Source organism: Schistocerca cancellata, chromosome 2 (assembly GCF_023864275.1).
Source record: "Schistocerca cancellata isolate TAMUIC-IGC-003103 chromosome 2, iqSchCanc2.1, whole genome shotgun sequence".
Classification (NCBI taxonomy): domain Eukaryota; kingdom Metazoa; phylum Arthropoda; class Insecta; order Orthoptera; family Acrididae; genus Schistocerca; species Schistocerca cancellata.
The window spans coordinates 892,306,458-892,324,270 of NC_064627.1; the positions used below are offsets into that span (position 1 = coordinate 892,306,458).

General features: G+C 44.2%; 1 protein-coding gene across 1 annotated transcript in view; it reads left to right on the plus strand.

The window, feature by feature from the left end:
• LOC126162836 (protein phosphatase 1 regulatory subunit 7) overlaps positions 1-17,813 on the plus strand; it is an 80,800-nt gene that overhangs the window by 46,322 nt on the left and 16,665 nt on the right. The window contains exons 4-7 of the mRNA XM_049919597.1: positions 5,603-5,799; positions 6,210-6,372; positions 7,151-7,267; positions 11,119-11,310. Of these exons, the coding sequence (XP_049775554.1) occupies positions 5,603-5,799; positions 6,210-6,372; positions 7,151-7,267; positions 11,119-11,310 (669 nt within the window). The remainder of the gene's footprint in view (positions 1-5,602; positions 5,800-6,209; positions 6,373-7,150; positions 7,268-11,118; positions 11,311-17,813) is intronic.

A 17,813-nucleotide genomic window follows, 5' to 3' on the forward strand; every position in this document is an offset into this window, starting at 1 on the left:
CAGTTTCACCATCTATTGCAGTTCTCCACGGATCTATCTCACTGAGCAATGTCTTCAGCGATGTCTTGATTGTCTTTACTCCTGGAGCATCAACAATGGCTTTTGCTTTTCCTCTGACAAAACAGTCTGTATGAATTTGTGGTGGTGCAAATGGTTTCTCCCACCATCTTTACACTTTGGGCCTGTTGCCCTTCCGTTTGTTGAATCTGCAAAATACTTGGGGCTCATGCTCAATAGGAAACTCTCTTGGTCCTCCCATGTGTCTTACCTGGCAGCTTGCTGTATTCGGTTCCTCAGTGTCCTATATGTCCTCGATGGTAATTCCTGGGGTGCTGATCGAACCACCCTCCTCCATTTGTACCGGTCCTGTGCCTCTTCGAACCACAACTATGGGTGCTTTGTTAATGTGTCTGCACGTCCATCCCTCTTACGTCGTCTCAACGCTATCCACCATTGTGGCATCCATTTGGCCACAGGTGCCTTTTATATTAGCCCGGTTGAGAGTCTGTATGCTGAAGCTGATAAACTACCACTGTCCAACCACTGCTACTTTCTCCTCAGAAGGTATGCATGCCGTTTTTCTGCCATGCATGGCCACCCATCGCCAGTATGGGGCGTATCCTTCTTCTCTGTTACCTCCTGGAGTCCGCTTTCGGCACTTGCTACTGCGGCTTAACTTCACAGTACCTGCAACTATCCCGGTGGGTGTGAACCCTTCACCGCCTTGGCTTCATGAAGTGGCCCATGTTAACTTTGGCCTTAATTCACTTCCTAAGGACACTACTCCAGCCTCAGTCTATCGCCTTCAGTTTCACAACCTTCGCATGGGACTTCGTGATTATACCTTTGTATACGCTGATAGCTCTCAGACTGATTGTGGGGTTGGGTGTGCCTTTGTCATTGGCACCCACGTCTTTCGATATCGGCTTCTGGGAAACTGCACAGTATTTACAGCTGAGCTCTTCGCCCTGTATCAGGCCACGGAGTACATCTGGAGACACAGCCTTTTCAATTGTGTCCTCTGCTCAGACTCACTCAAGCGCCCTTCAAAGTCTGTGTGCGCTGTACACCGCCCACCCTTAGTGTAGCAGGTCCAGGAAAACTGTCACTTGCTCATTCTTGGTGGAGCCAGTGTGATGATTCTGTGGTTCCTGGTCATGTTGGTCTGCCAGGAAACGAGGCTGCTGACGCCACTGCCAGGGCTGCAGTCCTCATATCTCAGCCTGTGAGTTCCTGTATTTCCTCCGACGATCTCTGTGTTGCTGTCGGACAGGAGGTGGTGTCCCTATGGCATTGCCAGTGGTCCTCGCTTCGCAGGAATAAGCTCTGGCTTATTAAGCCTCTTCCAGCAGCTTGGACAACCGCCCCCAGCCCTCCCGCAGGAGTAGGTCATTTTAAGTAGGCTGCGTATTGGGCAGTGCCTTTTTAGCTATTGTCATTTGATAAGTGGCGCTACTCCACCACTTTGTACACATTGTGCCCAAGTTTTAACTGTCCGCCACTTCCTGACAAAAATTCAGGTGGCTCTGAGTACTATGGGACTCAGCATCTGCTATACCGTGGGGGTTCCAGAAGTAATTCATTCCTTTCCTAGAGGTAGAGAGGCTGAGTTCTCCAGCATGATACCTCTATTACTCGTTTTTATTCAGTTGGCCATCCACTATTCATGCAGAAGTTTAGATAGGCCAGAGTGCTTATTACTGTAAATGGTATTTCATATGTTTGGTGATTTTGCATTACAGAATAAAACAACTTGATAACATTAAATTTTGTCACAAATTATTATAGGGCACAGAGTTTTCCCTCTGTGATCTTTTACTATTTCCTGGAATGAAAATAACCTGATAGGAAAGCATGTTTTGGATGTAGAACATGGGAAACTAAAATCTGTGAACACATGATACAGTTGTTACAAAAGCGGTCACTCTTAACTGATGTTTCCTCATGGACAATGCTTTATCACCTGATTCAAAGCAATGTGTAGTGACAGCACCTTAAGGCATTCACTTGTAGTCTGAGAAGTTTTCACCGTGCGATCTTAGCTGTTGAATAGACCAGCATGTACAAAATCATGATTTTAATTTTAATTTCATTTGTCCTCCCTTTTACACTACAGAGTGAACATTGATAAAACTGCTGGGGGGGGGGGGGGGGGGGGGAATTCCTGACCGGAAATGAAGAAAGAAAGGTCATATGAACATACGTCTAGAAATGCATCGTTGTCACGGTAGATGATGCTATGAATGGAAGTACCTCTGACCATGTATCGTGTTTTCCTTATGCATTGCATTCTGTGTGATTGACACAGCATACTATAAGCAGCAGAGTGGTCTAGTATTCTTGTTGGGAACAAGCTGAGATGGTGTTTGTGTACGGTCAAGCAGATGGAAAAGGTTTGGAGGCAGAACTCAGTCCTCCAGATCTGGTGTACGCACAGTCCACCACCTCCTTGACGTCCGTCTGTCTGGAAGATCTGTGATCATGCAAATGCCCAAAAAGGGCTTGAAATGTGTGATGTGGAAATCTGTGATGGGGTTGGTGTCTGTGAGGGTACTTGTTTTGGTACAGCCATGCTGCCTCTCAACCATTTACGTCTGCTTGACTGTACACAAACACATGTTACTTACATGAGTACTGGACCATTCTGCTGCTTACAGTATGCTGTGTCAGTCACACAGCCTGCAACACACAAGAAACACATAGCATGTGATCAGAGGAACTATTGTTTGTCAGCGCTATCTAATGTGTCAGCGAGGCGTTTGTGGACAGACGTTCACAGGACCTTTTTTCTCCATTTCTAGTCAGAAATCCGTCAATACAGTTTGTTAGTTCTATTAATGCTCACCCTGTATATTATGTAGAGCTGATTATGAATTATGTGGAACAGTAGCAGAAAGAAACAGTTTTGGACTAATTGTGTACATTATCCGATAACAAGTACCCAGACACTTTGCTTGGAACACTTTCAGTGGGATTTCTGAATGTCGTTGGAGGAATGGCAGACCATTCTTCCTCAAGAGCCAAAACCAGATAAGAAAGTGATGTTGCACATTGGGGTCTGGAGCAAAAGTGACATTCTAAAAATATCCCAAAGATGTTGCTTTAGGTTAGGACACTGAACAAGCCAGTCCATTTCAGGAATGTTAATGTCCACAAATAGTTGACTCTGAACAAGCCAGTCCATTTCAGGAATGTTAATGTCCACAAATAGTTGCCTCACAGATGCTGCATGGTCAGGCTGATACAAGCAGTCATCATCTCTGAACTCTTCCTCTACTATACATTGTATAGAATGCTGTTAAATGTTTTCTTATCATTCCACACTTAGAACTTGCTTCACAGATTGCCTGCACTGTCCTGATCTACCTTGATACGGAGGATGTGGCTATTCTCCTGGCAGCACATTCTCCACAGCTCTCAGTCGTTGAAAACACCTGATCATGGCTTACAGAGGGATGGGCATGCCATCACTCCCAACCACTACAGTTGGTGAACACTGGCATATAGCTCAAGCATCATGGAATGACAAACTCATGTATGTCATCCGAGGTCAGTTCGAATTGATGCTCAGATGGATTAGAGCTGTAGTTGCTGTGAGAAGTGGCAGCTCTGTGTGCTAAATCTCACACCTTTATAAGTCCAAATTACCTACATATGTAATCGTGTATTCTTCATACTGTACGTATATACACAATAAGCAACATTTTGTTGTTTGCTGTCCTTTGTGAACCTGCAGTAGTAATGATGGATAGTACTGTATCTGTATCGCTCACATTTTCAGAGATACAAATTTAAACTTTATTTCCCACTGTAAATGAACATTTAGAAGCGGATTTCAGCAGTTGTGCTCTTGCTTTTATACCTTTAATTTCAATTTTTGTATTATCCTTGAGTGCCTGAACCGTAACATTGGTGCCACTGACAGGCTTTACATATAATGAGAATTTCTTTGGGTTTTGTGAGAAGTCTTTCTAAAAGATTCTGCAGTGGTGGTTGTTAAAGGTGTAATAACATATTCCTCTTGTAATAGCCAAACACATATCAGTGTCTTTCTATCTAGATGGTGTTTGTTTAGAAGTGTCTTTAATAGTGACGGTATACCATGGAGTGTCCCTATGTATCCAGTGCTTGTCTAACTATTCTTCTAAACCTGAGCCACAGTCCCTCTACATGCTCCTGCCCAGAGATAAATGTGTCATAGGTTCCAATGTATGGTATGAAACTCTACCAAATATAATGTGTCCAGATAGTATGGTCCAAAATCTTAGAACATATGTGTGACTGTTCAGTTAATTTTACAATATTGTAATACCTGCACTGAATAGTAATAATGAATTGTTAATGGGTTCACCATGAAGCTGAAATGTGAGACTATTAGAAGTAAAAGATACATTTTTTTTCTAACTGCACAGAACATGAAGTGTTGTATTAAATTTTTTGTATACTAGAACAAAAATATTTGTTGAAATACTAAATTTGGAAATGAATTAACCATGCTTTGTATTTTTTTTTCTTCTCTGGGGCTCGCTGCATAATATATGTCAGATAATGACATGATTATTAGTAAGATGTTCCAGAATAGCTGCTTATAATAACTAATCTTTATTCACAACAGATTGTTTCAGCATTTATCACCATTGTCAGTTATGTCTAAGCTGATGTGACCTCCATATTATGTCATTAGTGAACTGTCTTCTAACAGTCACTGTTTGAATAAGATGGTAATTTATGTAAATACATTGAAAATAATGTGTTAATTATGGTTTGACAGTAATTTGACAGTTCAACACTTATGACACTATAGTCTCTCTCTCTCTCCCTCTCCCTGTCTCTCTCTCTCTCTCTCTCTCTCTCTCTCTCTCTCTCTCTCTCTCACACACACACACACACACACACACACACACAGTGCCATAAAAGTTGAACTGTCAAACCATAATTAACATATTATTTTCAATATATTCATGTAAATCACCATCTTATTAAAACAGTGACAGTTATAAGACAGTTCACTAATGATGTAATGTGGACATCACATCAGCCTAGACATACTTGACAATGGTGATAAATACGAAAACAGTCTGTTGTGAATAAAGATTAGTTATTGTAAGCAGCTAGTCTGCTGATGCATCTTTCTAATAATCTTGTCATTATCTTGCTTCATATACTGCGTATTATGTATTGTAGGTAACAAAACTTCCTTGGCAACTTTAGTAAGGTCTGCCATGCATATTACCTGGTAGTTTCCCCATCTGAACAGTTCCACACACTTCAGAGTACATGCATTTTCCTTCGTACCAGTCATTTATATGAATTCTGATGTGGAAGCAGCTTTAATGTAACCAAACTTGAGCATTAGTTTCTTATTTCTCATATCTCACTGCAGTCTAATTTTGGAACAGTACACGGTATTACATTTGTTTGGGATCTCGAATTGAAACGTAATCCACGTTTATTTATTGACTGTTTAGCATACTTATAAAATAAAGCCTTTGTATTGTTTGTTTGTGTGTAATGTGGTAACTGCAGACTTGCATCACAATCTTTTTCTCTTCTTTGTTGTGATTCATAAATTAGCTAACATTGCATACTTTTGTCATTTTAGGAACTGGATTTGAATCATCAGAGAATAAGAAAACTTGAGAACTTGGAGCCCCTTACTAAGATAGAACGACTGTATTTTCGATGGAACCTAATTAAAAAAATTGAAAATTTACATACCTTAGTTACATTGAAAGAGCTTGAGCTGTATGATAACCAGATCACAGTCATTGAAAATTTGGATACACTTGTCAATCTGGAGTAAGTGTTCTGATTCATATGTTTAAAAAAATTTCAAGAATTACACAGGACAGAGTGTTAGTCCATTTTTGCAACCATATAATAAAAATAATGTTTTAGAATTATTTATAGAACTTAAATACTGCTGATGTACAAGTTGAGCTTTGGTTCACCTGTCCATTTACCAGTTAAAGTTCCCTGCCTTACCACTGTTTGCAACTATTTTTTTATGTTTTGGAAGGTATTATATTTGAGACGGTCAACAATTGAGGTATGTGTAATTTGTTCTGCTTGATGTCTCATTCTACGGGACTTGATGTCACGTAACGTTCTCATCACTCTCCAGTTCACTCTTTTTGTACCATTTGAAAACAGCATGATTGAAAAGGTTTAATTTCAGTAAATTGTTATTACTTTTTTTTTCTCCACAGGATTTTGGACTTGTCCTTTAATAGGATACGTGAAATAGGAGGCTTACAAAACTTGCAGAAGCTTGAAAAATTGTTTCTCAGTTCTAATAAAATTGCAAAAATTGAAAATGTTAACTGCTTAAAGAAATTAGTTCTTCTCGAACTTGGAGATAATAAATTGCGGGTGAGTTAAGACTTATGTAGTGCCTAACATTAACTCATTCTATGCTTTATATATATGTAATAGAAAGTGTGGAATGTTATTTGTTTTACTTTGATTGGTGGAAGTGTTTCTTTTTTTGTGAATATACTAAAAGTTTTGTAAATGAAGAATTTAAAAGTCACAGTTGTTACTCGATTGATTGTAGTAACAGGGAGAATGTTTGTATTAAGCTCATGGAAATAGGGCAGATGAGCAGAATTTAGTAGCAGAAACCCAGAATTCACTAGCTTTGTACTGTCTTATTGATGATTCCTTACAGTGAACATTTCCAAAATAGGATCTCTTACAGGTTTAGTGGATGTACTTTAATAAAATAACTGTCAGTTTATCAGTAGGCCTCAGTCTGAAGAAACAAATATTTTGCTTCAATGTAGTGCCTAATTTTTCATAAAGACAAAACTGATGGCACCATAGGTTTAATTTATTTAAAAAACGTTTCATTCTTTAGATGTGACAATATGGCTAGAACAGTGACCAAAATTGCAAAGGAAATACTAGGCATGAGTGAAGTATGTTGATTTCATTCCATACCATACAAAGAGTAAATATACAGGGAACTGCCCCTTTATTCATGTTATTATTTATTTACTACTGCTATTACTATTATTATTATTTTGGTTCTGCAATGTCTAACACAGTTTTTGTGTGTATTGTATCTGCTTGCGTTGATTTGAATGTTATTGTTCATTGAGTATATGTTGCTCATTTACAGTAATACTATTGTATTCTGTTGTTTCAGAAAATAGAGAACCTTGAGGGGTTAGATACCTTACGACATTTGTACCTTGGGAAGAACAAAATTACAAAAATTGAGAACCTGGAGTCACTAAAGCAACTAGAGATCCTTAGCCTACAGGTATTTCACAAACTAAATGAAAAAGTTTAATCTTAGGTATTGCTTGTTACACTGAAAATAAATTGTATTGTCACAGTAAAGATTTCATTTTTTTTTCTTGGTAGTCTGTAATGTTTGTTAGATTACTCATAAACAAAATGAATAAATTATTACTTTTTTTTCAAATGTGAGGAGAAGTGAGCTGTACAATGAAGTTGTTTATAAACTAGAGAGAAGAAAGTACCTTAGATTGTAACTTTTTTTCAGGGCAGTTTATAGTTCTCTGCATCTTCCCAAATGGAGAGCAATAACAGATGGAATTATTAGCTGTATATTTGAAGGCCAGGCTAAACTAGAGTTTTTCACGTCCTCTCCAAAGAAAAAGAAAGCTTTGTGATAATATGTGTATATTTGTAGGATAGGTGTAATTTAAGATAACTGATATGTTGCATAACTGTTGACAGAATTATGAAATTTTACTCTTATCTCACAACACAGTTGATCTGTAGCAGTCCTACTGCACTAATTATAAATCCTCCTGAGAAAAGTGCTAAAAATTATGATAACACATATTGTCTTTGATAGTGACATAAACTTCCAGGTAGTACACAACTCAGCCCATCACAAGATATAACAATACCAATTTAAATACTGTTTTGCCACGCGGGTTAGCCGCATGGTCTGAGGCATCCTGTCACGGTCCGTGCGGCTCCCCACGTCAGAGGTTCGAGTCCTCCCTTGGGCATGGGTGTGTGTGTTGTCCATAGAATAAGTTAGATTAAGTAGTGTGTAGGTTTAGGAACCGATGACCTCAGCAGTTTGGTCCCATACGACATTACCACAAATTTCCAAATTAAATACTGTTTTACTCCACAGCCAAAAAATAGTTACAACACTCACTTTTTTTGGCCAAAATTTGCCTTCGGGAGATGAAAAGTTTAGAACCACAAAAGAAATGTATAAAAGTAAAATTGACACACTACCTAGCTTTTGAAAGTAGTAGTTTCTGCCTTGAGGAGGAAAGAGAGAGGTATGTTGGAGGAGATTAAGAGACAAGGACAACTCCCTGAGACTCCAGGATGAGATAGACCCACCTGTGGTGAGGATGGGGGTTGACAAAAAAGGAGGGGAGCCATCTGAGAGAGTAGGTTGGAGATAATAACATTGATATGCATTGTGGCAGGGCTGAGTGAGAAGTAAACTGTCTCCCACCTATCCCATTCTCCTATAGGGGAATATTAGTTCCGAAGACTAGGTCATGTGTCACATCCTGAATATAATTATCATCAGACATTCTGTTTTATAATTTGTTAGTTTTCTCAACTGAATCTTCTTCTTCTTCTTCTTCTTCTTCTTCTTCTTCTTCTTATTCTGTGGGAGCTCTACAGCCCTTGCTGAGCTTTGGTATCTTCAATGATTTTCCTCCACATTTCTCAGTTGTTTGCTGCTCTTTTCCACCCACAAACTCCCATACTGGTGATATCTACTATTATGTCATCAATCCATTTTCTCTTGGGTCTCCCTTTTCGCCTAGCTGAATGGATCACACCTTTCATAATTTTCTTTGGAATTCTATCCTCTGCCATTCTCTTCATATGTCCCAGCCATTGTATTCACTGTGATTTCACAAATTTTACTATGTCCCTGTCTTGTTTTAATACCTGTAGCATATTCTCCAGCCTTCTTCTTCCCTTATTGGACCATAGATTTTGCATAGTGTTTTCCGCACAAAGGTTCCTAGTGCATTTTTGTCATGTTCTGTCAACATCCATACCTCTGACCACCTATACGTGATCACTGGGTGGACTAGTGCATAATATATTTGTGGTTTTGTTTTTCTTGTAACAAGGCTATTTCTGAAAAGTTGCATATTTGCAAAGTAAGCTCTGTTTCCTGTTTATATCCTTTCCCTTATGATCTTCCCAATACTGTTATCATTTTCTATAAGGGCTCCCAAGTAGTTAAAAGAGGACACTCCTTTGAAGTATTTACTGTTGATGTTCAGATCTTTAGGGGTTCTTTGGCCTCAGATTGTGACATTACCATACATTTTGTTTTGTTTTCATTTACATTGAGGCCAATTTGTAATGCTTCTGTTTCCATTGCCTGATATGTTTCTTGGAGTGTATTGATATTTCTTCCTACAATAGTAAGGTTATGAGTGTACGCACATATCTGGCTAGTTTTCATAAATGTGATCCTCTTTTGTTGATTTTATGTACTACACTTGCAGGCTGTATTGAATAGGACAGTGGAGTGACACTCCTATCACCTTGCTTCATGTCTTTATTAAAGTCAAATCTTTCACTTGTTCTGCTAAAGACCTTTACTTTTGTTCTTGTCTACATCAGAGTCATTCTGACGAGTCTTACTAGCTTAGCACATACACCAACTTCTTCCAGTACTCTATATAGTTCTTGCTGGATTATGCTGACAAAGGCTTGTTTGAAGTTGATGAATAGGAAATGCAGATTTACATCATGTTCATAGAACTTTGCCATCATTTGTCATACCACAAATGTTTGATCAGCTGTTCCTCTGACTGGTCAAAAGCCATACTGATAGTCCCCTACCATCTCTTCTGCGCACTTCTGTATCCTTTCGTTTAATATATTTGTGAAGCTCTTACAGGCTGTGCTTAGGGGTGTTACACACTATAGTTTTCACATGCTGTTCTATTCCCTTTCTTATAACTGGGGATTATTATTTCATTTTTCCAATTATCTGACATAGTTTCCGTTTCCCATATACATGATATTAATGTGTGCGGTTCCTTTATTACAGCCTCTCCACCAGCTTTTATTAATTCTGGGATTATGCTGTCTTTCCCAGGGCCTCGATTGTTTTTTGTCCACCTTCGTTTTGATATTGTTCACTTTGTCTCACCAACCAAAAAAATAACATTGTTGATGTCTTTATCTTGGTTGAAAAAGTTGTAAAAACATGTTGCTCAAAATTTTATCTATCTTGCAATTAATTGTCTTTGTGAATATACATCACAAATATCATTAATGTGCCAAAAGATTAAAAACTTTCTAAAGCGAAGATCGCACAAATATTTATTTATTTAAAACAACCGACAGACTTTGCCATCATCTTCAAGTCTGTAACAAAGTGCGTTTACATGGATTGTGTCTCGTAAAATGAGATAAGATGTAATATTTAAGATAAAAGTTGTAATGTTTTTGTGACGTAACAATCATTTGTGAGCAGTATATATATGCACATGGCCATTTGCATACCAAACTAAAAACTTTTATCTCAAACACTACATCTTAACTCATGTTATGAGACATATTCCTTGTATGTGCACTTTGTTACAGACGTGAAGATGACAGCAGAGTCTTTTGCAACCAGTTGTTTTAAGTGAAGAAATACAGGGTGTACATAAAGTCCAGGAACACTTTCAGTTATTTGTTGCACAAGAACCAAGCATTGTACTGATATCATACATGTGTCATTTTGAAGAGAAACCCTTAAAGTTTTTTTCGTGTATACCGACACCGCTTAGTTTGGTAATTTGCTGATAGTCAGCACTAGTCGCAAACATGGTGAGTTCGGGTGTGGAGCGAGCTGTTTCATGAAATGGCCTCCCCGATCACCAGATCTCACTCCGTGTGACATTTTTTTCTGTGGGGACACATGAAAGTGTTTCCGGACTTTATGTACAGCCTGTACTTATGTGATCTTGGATTTAGAAAGTTATTAGCAAATAAAACATATTGCTCCTTCTGTCTTCTCAAAACGAGACAATTCAATCAAAGTGTCGAAAGATATTGTAAGTGAAAGATTTTGTTGAGTCAATAATATTGTCACACTATTTCTTCTTCAGGAATCTAATCTTTGTGTTCTTCTTTTTATATATGTTCTAGAGTAATCGTATTACTAAAATTGAGAATTTGGAAGAACTTACAGCTTTGGATCAGTTGTATTTGTCAGAGAATGGTATCTCTGTGATGGAGGGTCTTGAGCATAACAAGCAACTTTCAACCTTAGATGTAGGAAGTAACAAAATACAACGCATCAGCAATACAGAGCACTTGGAAAGGCTCGAAGAGTTTTGGGTAAGTTGGTTCTCTTTCCTTACAGGGAGATTTAGTTACAAGTTTAGTTTTTATTTTACATAAGATACAGCGTGCCCCAAGAGGAATTGTCAATACTCAGGAATAGAACAGAAACAGTCATTCAAAGCTAAGTCCCCCTGCGGGTTCGGGGGTTAGAATAGGCCCGCGGTATTCCTGCCTGTCGTACGAGGCGACTAAAAGGAGTCTCACATGTTTCGGCCTTATGTGATGGTCCCCTCTCGGGTTTGACCTCCATCTTTCTAAATTATTCCGAAGAGCGAGCCAATTGGGGAAGGGCGCCTTACGTGGTGCACTGTATCCGTCGTGCATTGAGACCTTTAGCCGGCTTTTTCGTCGTTGCAATGGTGTTCCGCTCGTTTTCCATCTCTTGGGCGAGGATACGTCCCTGGATGCGATTCCCACGCTGCACTCTGCAGTGTTTCTTTTAACTGCGACGACGACCTTGGACAGTTTTGCACCTAAGATCCAGCACGGTAGCCAGTCCGTTGTGGTGGGACCGCCATGTACCCTCTTGGTTGTAGCCCCCTGACAACACAGGGATCGCTCTACTGATGCCTGCGCCGTTAACTCCCCACGTATGCCAAGGAGTAGATGCCCGTCTCCCTGGGGCATCAGGACTCCCGGCAATGGACATCCTGCCAGGTGGCTATTGCTGCGGCTGGGTGGCGCCCGTGGGGAGGGCCCTTGGTCGGAGTAGGTGGCATCAGGGCGGATGACCCGCAATGAAGCGTGGTACATCATCTCTCGCTGGCGGCCAGCCGCCAGCAGTCTCTAAGCGTTCTCGGGCTCAATTTAATGCTGAAAAGTACAATCCGAAAACGTTCCCCTCTCTGGCCACGCCGTGGGAGGAGCGTAAGTCTCAGGATGGAGGTAATAGTTATTCGCCCCGATTCTTGGTTTGTACGAGAGCTGATGGGGAGTCTTTTCTCTCCACAAAGCCTCAGTTCTTCGTCGAGCATTTAGAGGACAAGTTTGGGGAGGTGGAGGGCTTGTCTAAAATGCGCTCTGGCTCAGTACTGATACAAACGGCATCCTCCGCCCAGTCACGCAGGTTACTTGCTTGTGACAAGTTGGGGGATGTTAACGTTACTATTACTCCACATAAGAGCTTAAATATGGTCCAGGGTGTTATTTTCCATAGGGACCTCCTTTTGCAGTCTGATGACGAGCTGCGCGCCAACTTAGAACGTAGAGGTGTTCATTTCGTCCGGCGCGTTCATCGGGGTCCGCGGGACAATCAGGTTGCTACCGGTGCCTTCATCTTGGCCTTCGAGGGTGATACGTTACCGGAAAAGGTCAAGGTGATGGTCTACCGATGTGACGTCAGGCCCTATATTCCTCCCCCGATGCGGTGCTTCAAGTGCTGGAAGTTCGGCCATATGTCTTCCCGCTGCACTTCCAGCCTCACATGTCGAGATTGCGGACGCCCATCTCATCCCGATACTCCATGTGCCCCGCCTCCCATCTGTGTCAACTGCGGGGAGCACCATTCACCTTGCTCGCCTGACTGCAAAGTCTTTCAGAAAGAGCGCAAAATTATGGAATATAAGACCCTGGACCGGCTGAGCTATACTGAGGCCAAAAGGAAATATGACAGACTCCATCCTGTGAGAATGACATCTTCTTATGCAGCTGCTACGACAACTGTGCTAGCCCCATCAGTTTCGAGACTTCCAGCCAGCTCAATAAGCAGTACGACTCCTCCTGCCCCCTTGCCTGTGGGGGGCTCTACCCAACCGGTTGCTCCTGCACCACCTACCTCAGGAGCAACCTCCTCCCACCCGTCGGGGACGTCCGTCCCCGCTTCTCAGCCGGAGAAGCGTCTACCTTCTCCGGCTACTCTCGCCCGTAAGCGTTCCCTTGGGACCCTCCCTTCCCAGGGTTCCACCAGCGGGAAGGATGACGGCCGCCAGTGGCATAAGTCCTCACCAGCGGCCGGGCGTAGGGCTTCACGATCCTCCTCTGTCCCGGAGACTGAATCGGTGAAGCCTTCCCAGCCGGTGCAACCCAAGGTTCAGCGAGAGAAGTCCAAGAGAAAGACCTCTAAGGCCAAAGAACTTGCGGTGGCGCCAACCCCACCGCACCTTTCGCGCTCTGCGTCTGAGGATGCAGTCGAGATTCTAGCGTCCGCTGAGGACCTTGATCTCGCTGGTCCCTCAGACGCCATGGATGCCTCTTGTACGGGTACTGAATCGGTGGCAGTGAGTGAACAAGTGGCGTAAATTGCCTTCCCAGTCCTTTCACGCCTTTCTCAGCCATGGACAATATCATCCTCCAGTGGAACTGCGGCGGTTTTTTCCACCATCTAGCTGAGCTCCAACAACTTATCAGCTGTCACCCTTTCTTCTGCATAGCTCTTCAGGAAACTTGGTTTCCAGCAATGCGAACCCCCGCCCTCCGTGGCTATCGGGGTTATTATAAGAACAGGGCAGCGTATGAAAGGGTGTCGGGTGGCGTCTGCCTCTATGTCCTTCACACTCTGCACAGCGAGTCTGTCCCTCTCCGCACACCTTTAGAGGCTGTCGCTGTTCGGGTGTGGACGCCACAGGCTGTTACCGTCTGCAGTCTTTACCTTCCACCGGATGGTGATGTCTCGCAGCATGTCCTGGCTGCGCTGATAGCCCAATTGCCGCCACCTTTCTTGCTATTGGGCGACTTCAACGCCCATAACCCTCTGTGGGGTGGGTCAGTGGCAACAGGTCGAGGCGCCATCGTTGAGCATTTATTGTCGCAGCTCGATCTCTCGATTTTAAATGATGGTGCCTTCACACACTTCAGTGTGGCGCATGGCACATACCCCGCCATTGACCTTTCAATATGTAGCCCTAGACTCTTACCGTCTCTCCAATGGAGTGTGCATGACGACCTGTGTGGTAGTGACCACTTTCCGATCTTTCTGTCACTACCACAGCGTCACTCTTCTGGGCGCCCTAGCAGATGGGCTATGAATAAGGCTGACTGGGACTTGTTCTCCTCCACTGCCGCTATTGAGCCTCTCTCTAGTGATGACATTGATGCGGTGGTTCAATCGGTCACCACCGGCATCGTTACTGCCGCCGAATCTGCCATTCCCCGTTCTTCTGGGTCCCCTCGGCGGAAGGCTGTGCCTTGGTGGTCGCCTGAGATCGCTGAAGCGATTAAAGATCGCCGGCGGGCGCTCCAGCGTCACAAGCGACATCCCTCCTTAGACCACCTTATCGCCTTCAAACGGCTGCGTGCGCGGGCCCGCCTCCTTATCCGCCAAGGCAAGAAGGAGTGCTGGGAGCGGTATGTGTCCACCATTGGCCTCCATGTCACTCCTTCGCAGGTCTGGGCCAAGATTCGACGCGTCTACGGCTATCGGACCCCTGCCAGCGTCCCTGCGCTCTCACTGAATGGAGCAGTTTGTACTGACTCTGACGTCATTGCAAACCGCTTAGCAGAGCATTTTGCTATGAGTTCCGCTTCTGCGAATTACCCCCAGGCCTTCCGCTCCATTAAAGAGCGGATGGAACGTCGGAGCCTTTCTTTTCGCACCGACGCTTCTGACCCCTACAACGCTCCATTCAGTGAGTGGGAATTTCAGAGTGCCCTTGCCGCTTGCCCTGATACCGCTCCCGGGCCAGATCGCATCCACTGTCAGATGCTGAAACACCTTTCAGTGGACTGCAAGCGACGCCTCCTCGACCTTTACAACCGTCTCTGGGTCGAGGGCGAGTTTCCGTCGCAATGGCGGGAAAGTATTGTCATCCCCATTTTGAAACCTGGAAAGAACCCTCTGGAGGTGGACAGCTACCGTCCCATTAGTCTCACCAACGTTCTTTGCAAGTTGCTTGAACGGATGGTGAGCCGGCGCTTAAATTGGGTACTGGAGTCTCGGGGCCTTCTGGCTCCGTCTCAGGGTGGGTTCCGGAAAGGCCGCTCCGCCGCCGACAATCTGGTGAGCCTGGAGTCGGCCATCCGTACTGCCTTTGCCCGCCGTCAGCACCTGGTCGCTGTCTTTTTCGACATGCGGAAGGCGTACGATACGACATGGCGTCATCACGTCCTTTCTACGCTTCATGTATGGGGTCTTCGGGGCCCTCTGCCGATCTTTATCCGCAATTTCCTGTCGTATCGTACCTTCCGCGTGCAAGTCGCAGCCTCCTATAGTTCCACCCACGTCCAGGAGAACGGTGTGCCACAGGGTTCTGTTTTAAGTGTCTGCCTGTTTTTAATAGCCATTAACGGGCTCGCTGCGGCCGTGGGAAATTCTGTCTCTGCTTCCCTGTATGCTGACGACTTCTGCCTTTATTACAGCTCTACTGGCATTGCAGCTGTTGAACGTCAGCTACAGGGCGCTATCCGTAAGGCGCAGTCTTGGGCTGTAGAGCATGGGTTTCAGTTTTCGGCAGCCAAGACCCGCGTTATGCATTTCTGCCGGCGCCGAACAGTCCATCCTGAGCCGCGGCTTTATCTTGGCGACGAACTCCTTGCTGTGGTGGAAACCCACAGGTTTTTGGGGGTGGTTTTCGATGCCCGGTTGACTTGGCTGCCTCATATCCGGCAGCTTAAACAGACGTGTTGGCGGCATCTAAACGCTCTGAGATGCTTGAGCCACACCCACTGGGGCGCCGACCGCTCTACCCTGTTGCGGCTCTACCAGGCGTTAATCCAGTCTCGCCTGGATTATGGGTGCCTAGCTTATGGCTCAGCATCCCCATCTGCGTTGCGGGTGCTGGACCCAATTCTCCACAGCGGGATACGCCTTGCCACTGGTGCTTTCCGCACCAGCCCTGTGGACAGTGTACTAGTGGAGGCAGGTGTACCTCCACTGCGGTTCCGGCGCCAAAGTTTGCTGGCCGCTTATGCGGCCCATGTTCTAAGCTTGCCCGGGCATCCAAATTATCGTGTCCTGTTCCCGCAGTCAGTCGTCCATCTGCCAGACCGTCGGCCTCGATCTGGTTGTCCGATCGCCGTACGCGTCAAGGAGCTTCTCTGTGGGCTTGGGTTTTTCCCTGTTCCACCTCCTTTCCGGGTGCCTCTGCGTACACCCCCGTGGTGTGTTCCTCGCCCTTGCCTTCGGCTCGACTTGACACAGGGCTCGAAGGACTCAGTCCCTCCAGAGGCCTTCCGCTGCCGCTTTTATTCCATCCTGGCCACGTATCAGGGCTCTGGAATTGTTTACACCGACGGTTCGATGGTTGCTGGTCGTGTCGGGTATGCGCTAACTCTAGGGGACCATTCCGAACAATGGTCCTTGGCGGCTGGCTGCAGCGTTTACACTGCTGAGCTAGTCGCCATCTTTAGAGCCCTAGAGTATATCCGCTCCTGCTCAGGTGAGTCCTTCGTTATCTGTAGCGATTCCCTGAGCGGTTTACGAGCTCTCGACCAGTGTTTTCCTCGTTCTCGTCTGGTGATGGCTATCCATGAGTCCCTGCATACTCTTGCGCGTTGCGGCCGCTCTGTGGTCTTTGTGTGGACCCCCGGTCATGTCGGTATCCCGGGCAATGAACATGTTGACCGCCTGGCGAAAGAGGCCACGAGTAAACCATCTCTGGATGTTGGCCTCCCAGAGGCTGATTTGCGGGCGGTCCTCCGCCGAAAAGTTTTTGCGCTTTGGGACGCTGAATGGCGCGATCGGATTACACCCAATAAACTCCGTGCCATTAAGGAGACGACGACTGTGTGGCGGTCCTCCATGCGAGCCAACCGCAGGGACTCAGTCGTCCTTTGTCGGCTCCGCATTGGCCACTCCCGGCTAACACACAGTTATTTACTGCGCCGGGAGGACCCTCCTGTATGTCGCTGCGGGGCGGCTTTGACGGTGGCCCACATTCTGTTGGCCTGCCCCCTTTTAGCTGTGGTCAGGCAGACATTTGCGCTGCCTGATACGCTCCCTGCCGTTTTATCCGATGACCCTGTTATGGCTGCCTTAGTTTTACGTTTTATTAGGGCAGGGAGTTTTTATTCTTTCATCTGAGTGTTTCTGTTTTATTTTTTGTGTTGATTCTGGCCTTTGGCCTATGATTTTAAACTGATCTTTTAATGTGTTTCTAAGTGGTTGGCTTTTCCTTTTTTATTTCTATGGTCGGCCAACCACTGTCACACTCTGTGTGGTTTTAGTTCGTTTTGTCTTGTCCTTGTCTCCGTTTCTCTTGTTCTGTATCGTCTGTGATCTATTCTGTTCCTCGTTTTTATTCTCTGTGGATGTTCTTTGTCTTTGGAAAAAGGGACCGATGACCGTAGCAGTCTGGTCCCTTTCATCCCCCAAACCAACCAACCAACCAACCAAAGCTAAGTAGTCCAGTAAACATGGGCACTAAAATGCATATGTCAAGAACTACGAGCGCTTCTTCAGCTTCGATACTGTGAAATAAATCTCTTCTACTGCAAGCTCTTTGGTGTCATATTTTGGGAGGAGGTAATGTGGACCAAAACTAGAAAAAATTGTCTAGGAAATGTGGGCTGTAACATGCAATACTTTATAAGCTATGAGGACTTGTTCAATAGAAGGGATTTGT